Raw genomic sequence first — 14,797 nt, 5'->3', positions numbered from 1 at the left:
TTCTAGTGTAGTTATATTTGAACATTAACATATTGAGAGAGATATTTTATTATAAACTACTTTCCTTTTAACTCCTCCTTTAAATTAAAGTTAAGGAATAATGTTGATCTTTTAGAAATAGGTTAAATCATCTCTGAACGTCATTTCAGGATAGTAAAATGAGAATAACAAAAAGTTGAAACGAGGGGACATTAGTCTGATAGGGCTGAGAAACCACTGGCCAATACACATCACACTAAGATTTGGCCTCAGAATATTACTTTATTGCAATCTGTGTTTTAGCTTCTCTTACTTACTAGTGGAAAACTTTCTAAACTGTTACTCTATTCTGTTTTTTTTTTAATGTTAAATCTAGACATTTAAAGAATTCAGCAGAACTTAAAATACTGCTTAAAATAATTCATGCATGCTTAGATAAGGCATTCAAAATCTATTTCATCTTGTATAATAAAAATCATTATGCTATTTTCCACTGATTTTGAAGCAGATGTTTATATGCTGGGGTCTGTTAGTGTCTGCAAGATAATCAGTGTCAGCTTAGGTTTCTCTGAAATCTGTCTAAATTCTAATCAAAATAATTTCCTACACTTTAATTAAGAAAGGTGTTAGTAATATTCTCATTTTACCAGTCGTAAGCCCGAGCAGACACAATAGGAGGCCAAAATGGAATAAGAATCAAGGACCAGAAATTAGAATGCAGGGTTTCCTATCTCCTAGGTCTATATTCAGAAAGGCCTTGGTTGAGGACTTAAAGGTGAAAGGCAGCCTCCCTGAATGTGATCATAAACAGATGGCATTTAAAATTCTAAAGAAAGAAAGGAAGATAACCTGAAAAACAAAGTAAATGAATTTAAAGAAAATAAATGGGCAGAAATAAAGGGAAATAGTAGATTCAATAGAAAAGAATGTAAAGCTCAAAAGTATTTAGGAGGACTTGATATTCTTCAAAGAAACATTTGCAGAATGGATGACCAGATTAAATTTTCTAATATACTAGTAGGACATGGAAAACAGGTGACCAAGAAGACTAAACCAACAGCTGGATAAAGCTCTAATATATTACAAGTGTCTGAGTAAATATAAAATAAGCCAGGTTCTAACTACAAAGAAATATACTGCATTTAAAGATCAAGCTAGAGGCTAAAGCAACATCTAGGAAGAATTTTAGATTAAACGTATTTAAAATTTTTATGGTAAGGTTATTTCAATTTATCATGAGTTGCAAGATGCTAAAGGAGACTATATTCTCCTTAAGATGGTGCTGGAAATATAGCTAAGGACATATGATAAATTTTAAAAAATAATAATGCTATTTAAAAAAATAAATAAATAAAAGAAGATGATTGCTCTTGAGAGCCAAATGGGACAGGAGGGAAAGAAACCAAAAAGATTAAGGTTGTTTTCAAATCATCAGGTCTTTATACAATATACCTTACAGCATGAGTTTATTTGGTTAAAGTTTAATAAAACCTAAATTGCTGAAGTGGCTTAACATCAAAGAAAATGCGAATGCAGTGTTCATTAATTGGATTTTATAAAAGATCACTGTCAACAAGCATAAGGTAACCAGTTTAACATTAAAAAATATATAAGAATTAGTCACCAAATTATTTATACTCAATATCCATATTGTTTGTTTCAGCGCATAACATATACTTTATAGGAGAAAACTGTCATGACTGAAAATCAATTTGCAAATTCTTATAAGATCACAAATACTTGGTATGGCTAATGCAGCATATGAGATACAAGTTGTATCAGATCTGTTGATTTCCTTTGTGTGTCTGATAGGTTTTGTGGCTAGAGAAATCTTGGGGGTAGTTTTGTTTCTGACTCATATGCCAGATTCACAGACAAGTTGGAAACTGCACATATCATTGTCAGTGGGATACAGAGTTACTTGGGATAATGAAGAGGTGGATGCAATAGAAGGGTAAAATTATTTTAATGACTTACTTACTAAAAAGGGTAAGTGGGGTTAATTTTTATGATGACTTGGAAGGCAGAATAAACAGAAAAACCACTAGGATTAAGTTTGCCTCCCACGTTAGAGAAATTGTTTAAAAAGTGATGCACACACTCACACACACATATAAATAGCATATGCAATTTATCTGAATTAACTTTTTCACTCTTTGATAATGGGTTACAATTTTGGAACTCTGAAGTCTTATTTTAAAGAGTCAGAGTGCTAAGGGAATTATTAAAGGAAAACAAAATTGATCTTAGAAAGGAGGTAAAATGGAAATTATTCCATTTTAGCAGAAAAGCTTGAGTACCAATTTGCTGTTTTTATACTGTGATGTTACATCAAGAATAGAAGTAACCGGCTAGTATCTCTGTCCACTCAGGATAGATGGAGGGGAAAAAAATTACATTTCAGCAAGAAGGATTTGAGTTAGCTCTTTGTATAATAGGCAGTAAAATAGATTTTCCAAGAAAGTTAAAGAATGGGATCCTCTAGAGATAAAGATGCTTCTACCACCTGTAGAGAGATTTAGCCAATACTCTTGCCTGAGGGGAATAAACTGCAGTAGATGATATTGAAGACCTTTCAAGCGCATTTCTAAATCATTTATTTTATTTTGTTAAAGAAATTATTTTTGGTTGAGTTAGATATTGAAAAAACTGTTATTATGTATTTGCATACAAAGAAGTGTAGAAATTTGTTTATTATTATTATTATCGTGTTACGCGGGCCTCTCACTGTTGTGAGAGGACGCGCAGGCTCAGCGGCCATGGCCCACGGGCCCAGCCGCTCCGCGGCATGTGGGATCCTCCCGGACCGGGGCATGAACCCGTGTCCCCTGCATCGGCAGGCGGACTCTCAACCACTGCGCCACCAGGGAAGCCCCTGTTTTTTATTTTAAAAAATTTTTATTTAAATGCGGTTTAGTAACAAGGTCACAGAAATCTAAAAAGCACACTAATGCATTGTTCTATATCTAATTAACATATTAACTGCTCTGTGAAAAATCTCAAAGAGCCAGACACTTAAATATTTTTTAAAGTTTTCAAAATCAGAGCCTGAACACATAATAAGGACATTGGAGGGCGCATTTACATTAAATTTTTATTAAATTGCACGTTTTATCTAATTTAGGAGTTTAACTTTATAAATATTAATATGTGAAAACTTTCTGCAATGGGTTAGAATTCCCTAATCCCAAATTCTGACTTTTATGATTCAGTTTTATTCAAGGACTATTGCTATTAAAAAATGGAGGATTATGCCCATCGACAGACGAATGGTTAGAGAAGATGTAGTATATATGTACAATGGAATATATTACTCAGCCATAAAAAGGAACAAAATTGGGTCATTTGTAGAGACGTGGATGGACCTAGAGACTGTCAAACAGAGTGAAGTAAGTCAGAAAGAGAAAAACAAATATCGTATACTAACGCATATATGTGGAATCTAGAAAAATGGTACAGATGAACCGGTTTGCAAGGCAGAAATAGAGACACAGATGTAGAGAACAAACGTATGGACACCAAGGGGGGAAAGTGGTGGGGGGCGGGTGGTGGTGGTGGGATGAGTTGGGAGATTGGGATTGACATGTATACACTAATATGTATAAAACAGATAACTAATAAGAACCGGCTGTTTAAAAATAAATAAATAAAATTCAAAAAAAAAAGAAAAAAATGGAGGATTGAGGAAAAAAGGGTTGGAGATTAAATCGATTAGTTTGTAAGAAAAAAATGAAATTAATGTAGTTTGAATGACAACTATGTGAACCACTAGTTTGGAAGATTAGCAAGCTCAATTTTCTATTTATTGAGAAAAATTAGATTTATTTCTCACTGCATTTTAAGATCACTGGAAAATTAATGTCTAATAATTTATTGCTAACTGTTAAATGCTAAAGCCAGTCATATTTCACACAGACCAGTTGTCAAGAGCTGTCTGTATTCTGTTTCTTGAGGTTATGTTCTGAATTATATCAATTCAAATCACTACCCACAGCTGACACTAATTTGCTCCCTTTTAGAAATCTGAGTGGACAGGCCAAGGATAGAATAATCATGTATATGAAATTCCATCCTGCAATTGGAGGTCCTCTGCACAGACCCTTTTTGAAGTGCTTACAAAATAAAGTTAGGCTGGGGAGAAGCTGCCACGATTTCTCTTATTTTCAAATTACCCTGCACTGCTGACCAGAAAAGATCTTTAGCTTCTAGTGGTCTTAATTCATAATCATCACCAGCTCTGAGTTGGTTAGGGAAGCACTTGAGAAATCAATATACAAGACTTCACAGTGATCGGAGTAGCAGTGACATACAGAAGAGGCCAAAACAGTGAATTCTAAGTAATGATGGTTACTGGTGGAGACGTGTCCATGCAACACACATGCACAAATGAGTCATTGTCATCATATGCACACCGACAGCAGCATGCATAGCCTATGTTAAAGGACTAAGCTCCAAAAGTTTTCAACTGGATGAAAATATAATATGTTATATTTTGTGATTATTCGCATCTACTATAATAGAGTAGAAAAACTGAAGTGAATTTCCAATTTTTAGTCAAATCCAGATTTATCCAGAGGTATTGCCCAGTTAAACATTACCCTACAGTAGCTGTAGGTCATGCTAGTGATTTCAGACTTATATAGGACACAATTAAAATGATTGAAACGTAATATAGAAAAATAGAAAATGACTATCATGCATATACAGTTTACTACTACAGTAAGCTTAAAACCATACCCCCTGCCATCCAGGAACGTGAAACTAGTTTTAAGGAAACAAAAGAGGAACAAGTAAAGTGATGCTGTCACGTAGCACTTTGCTTATTTTATTTATTCTTGTACTCAAAAAGGCTTTTCTCTTTTTGGCTGAAATAGGCTTATGTGCCTCTTTTATACCAGAATATATTTAGCTTGATATTTGCTTCTTTCCAAATTATTCAAATATTTAGGAAGTCTTCATTGTCAACCTAGGCTTATACGTCTTGCAGGAAAAAGGAGTTCATAGTCATATTGGTGGCACAGCTGAGAAAGTAACAATGTCTCCAGCAAAATCAAGCCATGATGTCTCCACCAGGCACCTGGGCTCACTAAGGGCAGCAATGATGTTGCATTGAACACGGCATACAGCAGGCAAGTTGACATGCCGAGTAGAGGGGCAATCTAAGCATCAGATGATGAAATGTGAGTTCATACATTACCTTTAACATTGCGACCATTGTCTGTTTTGAGCACATAAGGAGAAAAAGAGAGAAATATAAAAAGAAGACTAAAATTATGTTATATGCACTGAATAACTTCTGTAACAATCAGAGAAAACAGGATGTAATGATTGAAAATCTATCTTTGAAATTAACATTTTGTACTATTCAACCAAGTAAGATGCATATGCTAAAAATATCTGCCATCATAAGCATCTGTGTTCAAATATGTGAAACATTTATCTCACTTAATTTAAATGGATTCCAAGATCCAGATTTTATAATTATGACTGTTTGGAGAAAGCCATACCCACATGCCTGCAATTGTGACAAAAACTTTCAAACCTGTCAGAAGTCAATTTTAGTGTTACTTCAGCCATCACTTACAAGGAAAAACTACACAGCATTTCGCATGTTAAGTAACGTTTTTCATATTTAACCTAGTGTGTTAATAGAAAAATGCTTCTAAGACAATGGTTTACTTTAATAAACCAACTTGCATTATTAATCACAATTTTATGAACCATTCTTCCCACAAGTGTTCTTCAATGTACATTTTGAAAATACCAAATAGTACTCAAGGAGCCACTCTTAGGCAAATATAATTATAAGAAATCAGTGAAAGATTTGACTATTTAAAGGTAATGTGAGCTTTAAAAATTTATGTTTTCCACAATGCACTCAGTGTAATACCTAGAAAATTTAGGAAATTTGTTTATATTATAATGGATTTGCTGTCAAATCTCAGAATGGAGTGTTTTCAGATTTATTCTGAGATTAGCATTCTGACTCTTTGTTGCATATATGCTACTAAAGAAATATTCATTACTAGTTTTGAAACAAACAAGCTTAATGCAAATGAAGTCATGTTAAAATCATTCAAATATATCCAAAATTTGAAAAATCTGTCCCACGTTTGTTGACATTTATGCTAATGCTGTTCATATTTAAAATCTTGGGATATATAATAATTGTTTCAAATCTTACAATTGAAGCGATTTCAATAATGCAGTATATTGAATTCCTAGCATAGACGCTACCTCACATAGAGATGCACAAATAAAGTTGTGACCTTACATGTCAATGCTCTGCTCTCTTTGAGGGACCATAACAAACAAATAGCGTTAATGGAAGAGACCTCGATTACATAGAATTAATTATCTCCATCAGAAGCTAGGCCAACAATCATTAGTAAAGTAATAACTGCTTGCAAGCAAGTAGTTAAATATTATAATTCTATTCATCAACCTGGAAATTACATATAAAGAGTTGCAATTTCCAAAAAACCAACTGCCCCAAAGTTACATTATATACTTAATGCTGCTTTGACATTCTGAGGCAGAGCATGTGGTCTGTGTGCTGGTGCTAGCTGAGATCTGCTTGTTGACACTGTAAGTGCAGAAATTGACACTGTATGTGCAGAAATTAGAGTACGCACTAAGAGTGCTTGACACTGTAAGTGCAGAAATTACACTGTAAGTGCAGACCTTAGAGTAAGCAGTAAGAGTCTTGTAGCAGTTTGACAGAGTAATTTTACGTCTGTTCAATTTAATAATACAACAATTGGGGTTTATATTTTGTATGTCTATTTTTTAAAATTTCATTTTCTTGTAGTGCATTTTTACTGTATTTACAAATATATCGGTATGTGATGGATAAGAAAAAAATATTCTGGTCCTTCACCACAAATGATTTGAGAACTATGGTTCTAAGGTATTTGATAATATAGATTAAATGAAAAGATAATGTAAAATATTATGCACTGATATATTTGCAAATTATTTAAAGTTCTATGAAGATAGCCTATATAGGAGGGAATTTTTCTTCTTGAGTGAAGAGACAACAATCTGAATTCAAAATGTGGTGCATGTGGATTTAACCTATTAAAAAGCTAGATGAATTCATAAAATTAAAATCAGGTTTAAAAGGTTTCCATCTTGCCTTATCAGTGGCTCAGTTTCTAAAGTATATCAATTTATAAAGCTTGAGGAATTATAGGTTCGCCTATGCTAATCAATGATTTTGTAGCTAAAATTGAAGTACAAAATACCCTCTGAATTTATCTGTTGGTAGTCAGACATTGAAACTAGCATCTGCAAGCAAGTGATACAGTTTTTTGAAAATAACATAGCTTGGGTGGGAGAAGAAAATTGAGGATGATCTCAACACTGAGTGTCCCTGAATAGAACCTGTACTGAGAAGCCCAAAATATTAACACATCCTCTCCCATAATTGTATCAGTAACTGTGTGCTAAATGGAGACCATATAAAATTGAAAACAATAAAGTTAAATCATGAAATCTGATCTAACCTACTCAGCACCACTGTCAAAACACAGGCTAAAAGTCTGTACCGTGCACTGAACATGTATCATTTAATATTGTTTCTGAAAGTTATTAAAATGTAACTCAGGTTCTAGGCAATGAGGCCAATCTCTGAAAAGTCAGTATGCTTCCTAAAGATGACTACACGAATTGGACTAACAAACAAAAATATATGCTGGTCATCTGAATTATCGTATCGGATTTACCGCTGTTCAGCCATAGGATCCATTGCTCAAAGATCAAATTTCAGAGATTTCATTTAGTCAGGAGAGAGTGGGCATGCTGTAACTAGATGCTGTAGAGCCTTACACAATGATCCAGTTTGGAAATTGTCCTTTATTTTCCTTTTCCCTTTGACTTTCTTTGGACTAGAGATTAAAGTGGATTTGTTAATTGCTCTTGTACCACATCAAATCTCTCTCACAGAAAACTGTTCTTTTTGTTTCTTTGATATTGATTTGTCTCTTTGAAGTTTTTCCTGCCAACTCATTTTCTTTCACCTCTTCTGCCTTCTCTACTTCACTGCACCCTTTAAATAAAAATCCCCACATGATTCAATCCTAAAACTGGTTTAAATTTCAGAGTACTACGGAACAGATAACTCATTATTTCCTGATGGTGTAGTTCTGGAACATAATTCACGAGCACGATCCTCTCAATGTCACACCAAGGCTTATTGAGTTCCTTCCATGAAATAGGCAACTGTGCTGGAGACCAAGGCCATGGAGCCAACTATGCCAGAACTCCTGTGCCAGAGAAGCTCTCAGCGACATCATTATTTATTTGTATATCTAATAGGAACGCAAGACATATAATGTGGAATAAATGTAGAATGTAAGAAATGCTATAATATATGTAAACACTGCCTTGCACACTCAGGTGTGAAACCATTTAATTCTTCGGGTTTGGAAAGGAGAAACGGGTCCTTATGGCTATGAGTAGTAGTGTGAGGAGGGACAAAGTGAGGAAGAGTATTCCCAGCAGAACAAAGAAATGAAGCACAAAAATGCATGATATATTTTTGGGAAAGGCAATTATTTTTGTGCAGGTTTAGAATTGAGTATACAGTAGGGGAGGAAATCTTGCAGGGGCTAGAAATGAGGCTTGAAAACTAACTGTGGAGAGCTGGAAAATTGTCTAGTACCCTACACTAAGGAGCCCCGTGATCAGATATATGTTTTAAAAAGAAAACTAGTGGCAGCATGGATGATGATGGGATCTCGAAGGAATAAATACCACAGAAAGGACAATGGGCCTCTCAAGAACCCAAATCTGTAGAAAAGTGAGACTAATGTATGCATGCAATGGGTACCCTGAATCTGGACCTCCCCAGAGAAGATTCAATGACTCAACAGACCCTTGCAGCAAAGTTTCATAGAGTAGGAGCGAAGGAAGAAAAGCTTTGCATGGATAGATTGTGGATTCTGGAGACCAGTCCTGGGTTTGAGGGCCAGCTCTGACATTCTATAACCTTGGACCAATTATTTATTTAACATATCTAAGCCTTAGTTTCCTCATCTATAAAATGGGCTTAATAATAGATCCTAACTCATAGGGTTGTTGTTATGAGAATTATAAGAGAATCAATGTGTGTCAAGCACTTACATTGCCTCACGCATGTAAATATCCAGCAAATGTTATCCATCATCATGTTAATGATGGATTGCTTTTAGCATTGCCTTTTAAGCATCCCTACTTTCACTACTGGCTAATACATGAATGTGACCTTGACGTGGGCAGAGAGAAATAAATGAATTTTGACTTTGCACGTCAAGTTGTTTTTGGTTGAGCCCCTTCCCCCTACCTATCCTTTCCCTGCTCCCAATTAGTGTATAGATTTCTGATCACTCAGTATCACATTTCATACACCTCTTCCTTTAGACAGAGTTGGTCGATAAAATAGTCCTGTGACAGCACACTACTCTTTTTTGCCCAGGTCTTGACTATTTACTAAATGTAGCACAATTAATTATGCTTGAGATGATAGTGTCATCACCTAAACAGGTCTTATATTAAGCATTAGTTAATTAACACTCCATAAAGTAAGCAGATAATAGTTATCATTCTATCTCAGAAAAGGATGAAGAAGCCAGAAGAAACCAAATTATTCACTAGGGCTCAAAGAGGAAATCAGTAACAACTCTGAATGTAGAACTCATATTTTTAATAGACTCTACTCACATTTCTTCTCCAAAGGTATAAAGATTGATGTCAGAATTAAACACAATAAGAAATACCTTTCTTTACCCCATAACATATGTTTCCATATTTTAAAAATACAAACATACCTTCACTGGCATGTCGGTCTCTAAATATGTTCTTGGGGTGGACACTGAATCCTTCTATATCCTGAACCGATGAAGCCCTCCGTATACTACAAATGCTTTCCTTTGATCTGGAATGAGTCAGCTGGGAGCTTGACTGCAGCATGTCGGGATAGAGTCGGTCCCATTGCCTTTTGGGAGAGGAATGGTCAAGAGGTCCGGATATATTCACCAAAGGGGAACATTTGCTGGGCTGTATCAAGGCTTTTGTATCATCTGCTTCCGAGGGGCTGCAGCTTTCTTTAGTAGGAGACTTAAAGTGCTTCATGGCTACGGAATCATCGCTGTGCTTAGATGAATCGATCACTACCACATCAGGATCTTCTTGTGGTAAAGACTGCTTTCTGTAAGTGAGAACTCTCAGACCAGGGAACTTGAACCCAAAAAGTTTCCCTACAAATACAGACAGGAAAGAACACTGTTACAAGACAAAGGATATATCGCCTAAAACAAACAAATGAACCTTGTCGACTCATATTTAAATACTGTGTAAAAAATTATTAATACTTAAGTCATTTTACAGTCGGAGTGAGGTATATTGTAGAAAACTTCTCTGGGACCAATATGAATTAGCATATAAGTTGTAAGAAAATAGTGAAATAACTTTACCATGTTACTGATGGTTAGATATACTCCAGCTAAATAAAAGCATTATTTGGATGACACAAGGTTTTTTTTTAATAAAGTGAAAAAAAAATCACTATCCATCCATTTTTTTAAAGGGAAACTGAAGGTTGGAGCACAGTTTAGAAAGGAAAGAAAGGAATGGATACTTTGTATAAAAGGGCCAGCTACAGGAAAGATTATATTATATTGTATTATATTATATTATGTTGGGGTGGAGGTAGAGGGGAATGTAATTGCATTGGAAGTGGAGGGAAAGGGAATGGGGTGGGGTAAGGCACTGGCCTGACATACCTAGAAGGTTTGTATTGGATAATATTGCTAGTCAAGTGTGGATGGGAAAAGTGGGGTCAATTACATATGTCCTCATTCTGTTTGGGATTCTTGAAAAGCTTTTGGTTTCAGAGAGAGATGTACACATAAGAATTTCTTTTTCCTGATTATTTTTTGCTCCAGTGTCAAAGAATATGGCATGGAATGTTAAACATATCTCAGAGAGGTTGATGCTTAGAAGTGCAACTAAATATAAACATTAAAAGGTAGATATTAAAAATGAAAATATTAGCTAATAAACTTACTGTAGTAAAAAATGCAAATTAAGACAAGATAATATCATTTTCCACTCTTCAATTTAGCAGTAAATGAAGAAAAGAAACATAACATCTGGTGCTGGCAAAGAAAGCTGACGAGCATTCTGACGCTTTGCTGGTAGAAATGCAAATCGTTACAAATTCTTTGGAAAGTCATCCTTACAATATCTATTAAAGTGAAAAAATACACTTTTCACTTGACTCAGCAACCTCATCTATAGGATATTACTGTACAAAGGCACAAAAACTAGATACAATCTTAATATCCACTAGAAGGAGAATAGTTGAATAAATGTGGCATTTTTATACTTTGGAATCTTACGATGTTCTTTAAAAAACAATAATATGTTTTGATGAGAAGGTTATTCAAATACAGTTTTATGTGAAAAGGCAAGTTTCAGCCTAATGTGCTTATGGTGATATTATTTCATTAAAAATAATAAAACCTTATATTTGTCCATATAAGTTGCACGGCGGTAGAGAAAGATGTGGAAGAACATATTCCACAGTTTTAATGTCGACTGGCTCAGTATAATGTATGCATTCCTCTTTATATATCTTTATTGTTTGTTTCATCGAGCATGCATTCTTTTATAAATTAAAAAAAAATAAAAAGGTAAAACTTCTACCCCTAGAAGAAATGAAAAGAGAAAGCATTCAAAAACTACTGCATAATTCAAAGCTTTTCTAAGTATTGTCTACAAGAAAATGCCAATTCTAATTTTTGTTTCTGTTCTACAGTAGCCTAGGTCCACATCGCCCCACGGCTTTACAATCACATGTTGCCCTTCGAGTCAGTCAGCTGGTGTATCTGGGCTACAATATTATCTACCTCCTTATATTCTTTAAATGTCACGGGCACCATTGTCTTTAATATATTTACTATGAACTTTTTCTCAATGCATTGAGGATTGTTTTAAAACATGGAAGAACACTCTCAAAACTTATGAAATTTTCTGCATTATATTTGAGTATACTCTTCCAGCAGATGGTCTTATCTACACACATATTTTCAATTCCATCTTTAGCCCAAAGACTCATAAATCTATAACTCAAGCCTAGACTTATTCTCTTAGCTCCAAACCTGCATTTTTTTTAATGCCAAACATTATTCTTTTTTTTTTAAGACAACAAGAGTTTATTTATTTTTTTAACATCTTCATTGGAGTATAATTGCCCCACAATGGCGTGTTAGCCCCTGCCCCACAACAAAATGAATCAGCCACATATATACACATATTCCCACATCTCCTCCTTCCTGCGCCTCCCTCCCTCCCACCCTCCCCATCCCACCCCTCCAGGCCGTCACAAAGCACCGAGCTGACCTCCCCGTGCTATGCGGCTGCCTCCCACCAGCCATCTACCTTACGTTTGCCAGTGTATATATGTCCATGCCTCTCTCTCGCTTTGTCACAGCTTACCCTCCCCCCTCCCCATATCCTCAAGTCCATTCTCTAGTAGGTCTGTGTCTTTATTCTTGTCTTACCCCTAGGTTCTTCATGATATTTTTTTTCTTAAATTCCATATATATGTGTTAGCATACGGTATTTGTCTCTCTCTTTCTGACTTACTTCACTCTGTATGACAGACTCTAGGTCTACCCACCTCACTACAAATAACTCAATTTCGTTTCTTTTTATGGCTGAGTAATATTCCATTGTATATATGTGCCACATCTTCTTTATCCATTAATCTGATGATGGACACTTAGGTTGTTTCCATCTCCGGGCTATTGTAAATAGAGCTGCAATGAACATTTTGGTGGCTTCATCAACATCTTCTCTTAGAAGTCTTAAAGACACCTCAAAATCCTGTAGCAAATCCGATCTCGTAATCTACCCCTCAAAGCCCAGCCCTTTTTTTTTCAGTGAATGGCATCACAGTCCCTCTAGTTGTATAAGCCTGAGACTTGCTGGCTATTCTAGTAGTTACTCTTCTCTCTCACCTTCATCCCCTGAATCCAATTAACCCACTAATTGTGTTCATTTCACCTCCTGAATATCTTTTTAGTGTTTTCACTTCTCTTATCTCCACTGCTCTCACTTTGTGGAGATAAGAAATCACAGTTCACCTGATTTCTTGCGATAAGATGCTAATCATTTTCCACATTTGAATCATATTGTCTGTCCTTTAAAAAATACTAACTTCTGATCACGTTAGCTATTATTTAACCTTTTATTACTCCCAGTAACTTCCTGCTTTGGGCATGAAGATATCACTAGCCCCACTATCTGCAGCTTAATTTTTCCTCATTGCTCTCTAGAATCCAGCCATATGAACTTTTTTTTTTGCGGTACGCGGGCCTCTCACTGTTGTGGCCTCTCCCGTTGCGGAGCACAGGCTCTGGACGCGCAGGCTCAGCGGCCACGGCTCACGGGCCCAGCCGCTCCAAGGCATGTGGGATCTTCCCGGACCGGGGCACGAACCCGTATCCCCTGCATCAGCAGGCGGACTCTCAACCACTGCGCCACCAGGGACGCCCCCATATGAACTTTTTAATTCCTCCAGAGGCCTGTGCTTCTTACAGATTCAGGGCTTCCTTGTGTTTGATAATTTTTACTCTTCCTACTTAGTACATCCTTTAGGGTTTTTTTGTTTTGTTTTGTTTTATGGAAATCTGGTTGCATTTCTTTTTTTAAAAATTATTACTTTATATTGGAGTATAGTAGATTAATAACGTTGTGTTAGTTTCAGGTGTACAGCAGAGTGATTCAGTTATACATACTCTATAAGAACATCCTTTAGGTTTTAGCTCCAAAGTCATTTCCCATGGGAAGCTTTTCCTTCCTTCTGAACTAGATTAGCATTCCCTTCATAATTTTCATAACAGCTCATAGTTATACACTTGTTGACTTTCTGATTAACATTTCTCTCCCCTAGTGGACTGTAGGAAGAGCCCCTATTTTGCTCACCAAATCCCAGTTCTAACAGAATGTCTGAGCACTGTAAATGAATTTCCACTAGCAGATTCTAAACTGATAATATCCTTCAATTTTGACTGTGGAAAAACTAATATTTAATTGCTCTGACCAACTTAACCAGAGAATCTTAGTCTCCTGGAATTGTGTTTACTCAAATTTACCAAAAATGATTAACTCAGTAGAACCCAGTAGCTGATGGAAATGGTAAACTTTATACCATGCCCTATATACTTGATACAACACAGTTAATTTTCACCTTTTTTCCGAGGTTATTAATTGTTACCATTCTGATTCTAGAGCATACACAAAAGTGTTTTCAAACTCCTCAACATCTAGTGAATTTTATGTAAAATACCTATTACAGAAAATTTTAGAATTAAGCAGGCTAAGTTCTTACTCTAAGCTTTCATTTGTGTGCTAGTAGTTAACAGTGGTAAATATAATTGAAATAGAATTTATTGTTCTGATAAAAGACATGACACAGTGCACAAACTCCAAGTACGTTAATTAATTAGTAGATGATTAATTAGTGGATTAATTAGTAGATGAGAGTAACCACTGTGTGCATATATAATTAAATAACGGTGCATCACAGTATCTATTTTGCAAGCATTCTTACATAATTCTACTAACAACTTTTATATGCTCAAGTAAATTGCCAAGTTAAAAATCAGTGAACCGCATCAAAGTCATTTGATTAGTTTTTAATGCACTAGGAATTGAGTTATAAAGCAGTTTACGAACAATTCTGCAAGCTTATTACAATTCACTGAGGTCAATGCCTACTCTTATTCATTTTTCATCAGTTATTACCCTCCTCCTTTAAAAATAATTCACT

At 35.4% G+C, this 14,797-nt stretch overlaps 1 protein-coding gene across 3 annotated transcripts in view; it reads right to left on the bottom strand.

Moving 5' to 3' along the window:
- Nucleotides 1-14,797, bottom strand: part of KCNH7 (potassium voltage-gated channel subfamily H member 7) — a 475,457-nt gene that overhangs the window by 129,278 nt on the left and 331,382 nt on the right. For all 3 annotated transcript variants that reach the window (XR_004350664.1, XM_032636900.1, XM_032636901.1), the window contains exon 4: nt 9,789-10,217. Coding sequence is in view for 2 of the 3 variants with exons in the window: in XM_032636900.1 (XP_032492791.1) it covers nt 9,789-10,217 (429 nt within the window). In the remaining variant the exon portion in view is untranslated. The remainder of the gene's footprint in view (nt 1-9,788; nt 10,218-14,797) is intronic.

This window comes from Phocoena sinus, chromosome 7 (genome assembly GCF_008692025.1).
Source record: "Phocoena sinus isolate mPhoSin1 chromosome 7, mPhoSin1.pri, whole genome shotgun sequence".
NCBI lineage: Eukaryota > Metazoa > Chordata > Mammalia > Artiodactyla > Phocoenidae > Phocoena > Phocoena sinus.
The sequence above is the reverse complement of the archived record's forward strand: the minus strand, read 5'-3'. Positions and strand labels throughout refer to the sequence as shown.